Source organism: Phoenix dactylifera, chromosome 13 (assembly GCF_009389715.1).
Source record: "Phoenix dactylifera cultivar Barhee BC4 chromosome 13, palm_55x_up_171113_PBpolish2nd_filt_p, whole genome shotgun sequence".
In the NCBI taxonomy this organism is placed as follows: Eukaryota; Viridiplantae; Streptophyta; class Magnoliopsida; order Arecales; family Arecaceae; genus Phoenix; species Phoenix dactylifera.
The window spans coordinates 2,662,747-2,670,146 of NC_052404.1; the positions used below are offsets into that span (position 1 = coordinate 2,662,747).

Here is a 7,400-nt window from a genome sequence, read left to right on the forward strand (position 1 = left end):
TTTTGGTAGAAACGGCTACTCATCTCATATAAATTTCACGTGAGTACAACCTGTCAAATCACGAGAAAATAGTAAAAATAAAGAAGGAGCTTCACACATCCACAAAAAATATCCGGAGTGTCGGGCTACAAAGGAGGCGATCCAGTCTACCCTGTTCGCATCCCTAAACACATGTGCTGTCTGAAAATCACCCATCATCTGAGCCATCCTACGAGACTCCCGAATAAGGGAATGGGCATCCCCATATCTGTCCGTCCTCCGGATCCAGTTGATCACCACAGATGAGTCCCCCTCGAAGTATACCCGCTCGACACAAGTACATGCCTGACATATGATATATCCTCCCAGGCTGCCCGCAGCTCTGCCCCGACTACTGTAAGCCCTGGCGTGCGCCGCCCTCCTGCAACAAGCATCCTTCACTGGTGGTCCCTGATCACAAATCCGACCCATCCAGTCACCCCATCCGCTGACCTACTGCCGTCGAAGTTTACTTTGAGATAGCCAGGAGGTGGGGTTAGCTTATACTTTCATGTCTGTAATGGATTTTAAAAGGTTCTACAAAAGAATCTTTGGACGTATTTTAGAATACCCATTCCTTATGCCATCACCTGCCATATGAATTTTTGGCAATTATATCGATACACATGGTGCAAAAGTTGAGCAATCCATGGGGAAAAGAGTACCGGCACTTAGCTCATGATCTTTCAAAGCGTTTGGTGCAACAAGCAACAAGCATTAAAAAAACCAGCATCCATATGCTCTCTTATAAATTTATAGCTACGTTGGTTTGTCCTAAAATTGTTTGAAGGGCTACCATAACGTCCAACCATTGAACTACAGTCTAAAACATCATAGCTAGAGAACACTAAGTAGACCCAAAAATCCTCCTCAGTGTCAACAATAAAAGAATTAACCCCGAGAAAACCATAGTTGACCCTCGTAAAGCAGGTTGTAGAAAGATCGTTATCTAAGAAGAAGATATATTCTTCAAAATTTACTCAGCAACCCCTCCAATGCCTGCTCCTCTTCTCCGTCCTTGCCCACCACCCCATCGACCTCCTCCTCTTCCCTTGTCTCCCTTTCGCACCTCCACTCCCACCAGTTTGGTGCCTTTCGCCGCCTCTGCAACCCCCTTGCTGCTTCCACTTCGTCTTCAATCCCTCCTCTATCTTCGCCACCATCATCTAAAATGCTATCCTCGCGCGCGAGGCCCCCTGCAACTTTATTGATGTCGACGCTGCTCCTTTTTTATTTTTGTTTTCTGCTACGACAGGTAATTCATACAACATGTATACGAATACATCTAATAAAGTCAAAAAATAAAATATCACAAAGCTCTCGAGGCAGCTCCTCATTCCTTGTCCACACACTACTGCCGGCGTGGTGAGCCACGTGGGTGGCCACCCAATCCGCAGCCCCATTGACTTCTCTAAATATAGGCTTAGCCAGACAACGCTTACATCCCTCATCATTATTCAAATGTCACGAAGTAATAGATGGTCACCAACAGCAACCCTCGGACCCTTATGGACCCAACTGATAACCATGATCGAGTGACCCCTTCAAGATGACTGACCTAGCTGATAGCACATGTTAAGCATGCCGAAGACCCGCCCAGGCCACCCTCAGCTCTGCACCGGAAATCGTGCAGTCGAATAACTGACACCCTTCCGCAGCCACAACTCTGAAGTTTGGGTCTCTGCTCACGAAACCCGTTCCACCTATTGAGCCTCCGTTCGGTACCGACCAATCGAAATTGACTATTGAGCCTCCTTTTCCCCTGCATGCTCGAACCATCTTGAGCTAATCGCCATTTTTTGCAGAGCATGTGTTTTGTCCACCCAATTAGAAAAGTACACTGCTAGTTATATATAGAGGCAACTTAGTCTGGGAGAAGATAAATCTAGACCAAATATAAAAAAAACAATTTGATCTTTATTATGCCATGATTTTTTTTGCAAAATCGAGTGTGATGGCCATGCTCCTTGGTTTCCTAGCGCGAGCAAGCCCTTAGAAACCTAACCCCACTGCCCTACTTCATCTTTAAGAAACAACAATGCTTCATTGAAATATGGTTTATGGAATACCATAATGCATCTTAGTTTTGAATAGTAAAGGAGAAACAAAGGCCACTACCAGTGCAACAGCTATTAAATTGACATATAAACCAAACAAACTCAAATAATCAGAGAAACTTTGACAAGTGTACTGTGCAGGAATAAGGACCATAACTGCTATATGAAGACAGCAAAATTCAAAATGCCACCTTGAATGTAAGATTAGATTATCTGATGAAGCATTATAAGGTTTATATGTCATAATAACAACAAGAAGACGAGTCTGTTTTTAAATAACAAGCACTTAAGTAGAATTAACTCAGTCTCATGCGAACTGTACTTTATACCTATAAGGCAATCTCCCAGCCCAGTGAACTTGAAGAAGCAGAAGAAACATCATAGCAAGTAAAAGTGCATGTGAAATGCAAGCTACTGAAGCAGTTAACTGCTAGGAGATATCTTACCAAAGCAATAACCCATCAAACCTGTAGTTTGGATAGTTATCACTGTTCAAAAGTTTAAGACCTGCAATTGGTCTAAATAAACCAAATTCATTGAATCACTGGACGTTAAATCAATGTCACGAGCAAAACCAACATAAACCGATCACATGTATAATTCATATAAAAAACAACAATTCATTCTTCTACTGTTATGTATAATCTCAAGCAATCATTACAAACATCACAAGGCAAACACAGCCTACAACAGGAGGCCATCATGACATCAAGAAGAATTTTTGGTTCTCTTTCTGCAAGTAAATATTATAATGCAGCATTCAAAAGCCCAAAACGACTGCTCAATCATAATTGCATTAAACTACATAAAAGCACATCGTGGTTTTAATGCAAGAATAAAAGCAGATGCAGCAAAAAATAAATAAGAGCATTTACATGAAACCATGCATACTGGCAAGTTTTCACAGGCAACGGAAATGAACTATCATCTAACAAGTGGGATACAGTAGAGAACTAAACGAGGTGATAGACATAACTTTCACCAATCACAAGAGAATCCAGAAAAACTCATCTCGTTAGTACATTCATGGAAAGCAGCAGAATTGCACCCACCTAATCATTCTAACGAGATCTAGAATTTGAGTTTGAAGAGCGAAAAGGCCACAGAAAGGAGAACAGGTTCCTCCTGCATTGACGTCCCCGGTTATTTCCATTGCTAGTTGAACTTTGATTGCTTGATCTTGAACGTGTGTAACTACCAGAGTTCTGTGGTGGCAGCTCATGGCGGCAAACTGGACAGGAATTATGCTGTTCCAACCAGGGAATGATGCAGTCCGAGTGATATATATGTTTACATGGCATCTCCCGTGCCTCAGTCCCTAGCTTAAATTCCTCTTTACAAACAGGGCAATGCGAGTCTCCATGCAGATGCCTCTGGTTGATCTTCAAGGTCGGCATAGCATTGATTGCTGACTGTGATGCAGGTGGTGGTCCATGCCTATCATTTTGTGCCAACTGTTCAATTAGATCTTCTAGCCCTGGGCCAACAAAATAGTCTGCCATGTTGGCTCGCCGCATGCCAACACCACGGCGCCCATTGAAGAAGACCTCAAACCCATCGTTGTCAGACATATGAACAGGGAGCTGGCCCCTGAAGACCAACCAAGGACTAGAGTCGAATTCCATCCCAAAGTCTGAGAACATATTCGGTCTGCCCCGGCCATCAAACTCATGGCTCCTTCCCACCATCCCTTGACTCATCATAGAAGAGATGGCCTCCATGACACTGTGGCGTGGGTCACGATCCATATCAGGGTCCATGCTGATGAACTGTCTCATAAGCACCTCTATCTCATCGAGCTCCAACACAAAACCTGCATCACAGTTGGGGCAGACCATGCCCCGCCCCCGAGGCCGGACTCTACGCCTGCATTGAAAACACCAATGTGTGTGTCTACCGCTTGACATCTTCTAGTTTCAATCTATTAAACTCTTGATGAGTTCAATATGACCCCAAAGCAGAAACTGCAATAAGAACAGGAACATGAAGAAAACTTATTTATTACTTTATTCAGATCGACAATGCTTGGACAATTGAGAAATTTCATGATACAATAAAACAAGAACATGGAGGAAATGGTACATCACTCCGGTTGGACATGCAAAGCACAAAGTGATATGATGGCAATAAACCGATTCACATAATATGGAAATCTTAGCTATGACGGCAAAATTTAGTCAATTAAGACTCGGATATCACAATATCATATAGAAATTTTAATATGCTGGACTTTTTACAAGATTTGGCATAGCTGATTTGTATTAAACTGGAAATTATTCACGACACCCGAAAAATTTTAGAAAAATGTCCCACAAGATTTCAATATCAACTAACGGAGAAATATTTGTTTTTTTTGGCTCATCCAAGACTTGAATCAAAGCAAACATTGAAGGTCTTATCCAGGATAACAAAGGAAAAAGGCGTGCCTATGGGCAATAATGGCAACTCCAAACTCCGAAATAATTTGAAATTTGGGGGAATAAGCAGACCTAAGGCATAAACGTTGCTTTTAGCTAAGTAATTAAACTGAATCGAATTAAATTACCACATATTTACCAAACAACGTTCTAACTTTTAACACAAACATTTCCAGAAATTCTGGAAGCAAATCCTCCCAAATTCGGAAGGAAACCTAATTCAAAGATCCCAGAAGCCTCACCAGCTCCCACCCCTACCCATAGCTATTACTTCAATACCATTCAAAAAATCACCACGGATCAACAAATCTGCACTAAAAAAAATAAAAAAAAAAGCCCCAAAAATGGAGAAAAAGAAGATCTTTAAGCGAACGGCGAGATCCCCATATTAAAAATAATAAAAGAGAAGAAATTAGAGCATCGAGTATTATACCTCCAAGAAGAGAAGAAGAACAACGAAGCGGAGAAGAAACCCAAAACCATCCGAAGCAACGAGTCCGAGATCCAAGGATTTTATATGCGGATTGACTTCTTTGGAGCGGCGTCTCCCTGTATTTCTTTCCCCTCTTCGCACCGCGGCCGTCGAGAAGCCAGATCCGCCGTTGATTTCACGATGGACAGTCCGATTTAGATGGCCGCGTGGACCCTTTAGAAAAGGGTGCGGTACGCGCACCAAGATCCTCGGCTCGGATGCTTCGACGAAATTTATCGACGCCGGTACGCAGAGGAAATTCTATGCGGTTGACAGATCCGCCGTTCGTTCGCCAGCCCATGAGCGGGAGATCCGGTTCTCGCATAGAAACTTCTCTACATATAGTTGTAAGATAGTGATTTTAAGAGGCATATTAGACGGGCTGTTTGGTGGCCCATAAAAGCGTCCGTCCGCACAAATTATTGGCTTGTAGAATATATCCCATCTGCGTCACCATGATGTGGAGTTCGATTTTTTGATGGAGAAAAATGATGCTTGGCCCACCAGTGTGGTGTGATGTGTTTTTTTTTTAAAAAAAAAAATATTTTAACTTAGCTTCCACCAAACTTGATTTTCGTTGTTGTTATTTGGAGACAGTTCAAACTCAGAACCTCTACTCTGATACCATGTTAAAATCACTACTAGTCCCAAAAGCGATAAGGTGAGATGGATTTATTTTAAATTAGCTTCCACCAAACTTGATTTCCGTTGTTGTTATTTGGAGACAGAATTCGAACTCAGAATCTCTACTCTAATACCATGTTAAAATCACTACTAGTTCCAAAAGCGATAAGGTGAGATGGATTTATTCATATATTTTATATTTTTTTATAGAAAGTATGGCTGCATAGCTTAAAATTAAGCTATAGAAGCTGAATCAGCAATGCTTTTGTTATACATAGTTTAGATGTATGATAAAAATTTATTGACTTTAATCATTTAAAAGAAAAAATTATTGACAAAACATGGTCTAGGATCAACAAGACCCATGATCCAGCTGTGTGGAGTTAGGATGCTTGAAAGCTAAAAAAGAAAATAATTTAATTGGCGTTGCAGGTGCGTTGGATCAAGGATGCTTGCAAGCAATGATCTGAGATGCTTCATGATACTGAAATTAACTCAGCAGGAAGATTGTAAAAGTACTAAAATAACATCTTTGGTTTTTCTTGCAACTATGCGGACTCAAAGAAGATAAAGCAAATAAATAAAAGGTTAAATTCAAAAGAAAACTAGAAATGGTAAAGATTAAAGAAGATAAACTAGCCAGAGTTTTAATGACTGGAGTTGCACTGGTACCCACTGGACTTCTTATAATTTCATCGACATTGCATTACTTAATGCATAGAGTTGCACCCAAAGAAGAAAAATATTCAATCCGCATGAAGGCCGCCTTGACTACACCATCACACCGTCAGAAACTATTATAAAGAGAAACCAAAAACTTCAATTCAATTCACTATGATACAAAAGAAGATAGCATGGACCTTCAATGTTTAGTCCTTGATTATAATTATTGTCTAGTATAAAATTGCTTACAAGTAATAATCCTGAATTAAACTTTTTATTCACATCCCATTATTTTAATGGCCCTCTAGCGTTTAGTCCTTGACTTTAACACACTTAAATATAATTTAAATAGAACAAATAAAAATGTATAACATATATTTTTTTAAAAAAATACATAAATATATATATAAATTTATACCGATTAGATATAAGGGTGTGTTTGGTTTGCGATCACAGACGGACTTAAAATGTGTTGAAATGTAACGGGAATTACTTATTTCTATTCTAGAATTCAACTCCGTCCGCCCAAACAAGCTTTAAGTGTGTACAAGATACTGATATATTAAATTCTCCCATTGTTTAGGTAGGAAAGGTAGATGGACTCCATGGCATCATCTCTAGGGGGGTAAATGGGTTAGACCGGACCGGGTCATGAGTAATCCCAACCTAATCCGGTTGTTTGTTCGGATCCTAATATTGGACCTAGACCTAACCCAATAAAAGATCAGATTGGGTTGGGTTGGGTCCACAACTAAAATTGTTGATCCAATGAGTCATTCGGATCAGGTCGGGTTCATGTATAATCCTGTCCTAACCCAAAAAAAAATTGAGTCTGGGTCAAGTCTGGATCGGATTTCTGTACTTGTCATTCTTTATACTTGGTTTATTTTGCAATGAGTGAAAATTAAAGAAAACAGGTTATGCATAACCATACAAGTGAAAGTACCCTAGTATTAAAGATTGATGCCATTACAAACTAATCTAATAATGATAGACTCGACCTTGTTAGCCACGAGAAAAAATTTTTTGCTCATGTATGCACTACTTTTTTTTGAGTAGAAAAGAATCGTGTCTATGTTTATCTTTTTTTTACGCAGCAGTGATATCCTCTGAATTTGTTAGAATACATCTACTACCATTTTTTAAAAA

General features: G+C 40.1%; 1 protein-coding gene across 1 annotated transcript; it reads right to left on the bottom strand.

Annotated features, from left to right (window-relative positions):
* Positions 1-2,851: 2,851 nt before the first annotated feature.
* On the bottom strand, positions 2,852-5,116 carry LOC103711708 (probable E3 ubiquitin-protein ligase RHC1A). The gene is made up of 2 exons (XM_008797955.4): positions 4,926-5,116; positions 2,852-4,039 (listed from the first exon to the last, which is right to left on the bottom strand). The coding sequence occupies exon 2, from the start codon at positions 3,980-3,982 to the stop codon at positions 3,137-3,139; it is 846 nt and encodes a 281-aa protein (XP_008796177.1). The 5' UTR covers positions 3,983-4,039; positions 4,926-5,116; the 3' UTR covers positions 2,852-3,136.
* Positions 5,117-7,400: the final 2,284 nt, after the last annotated feature.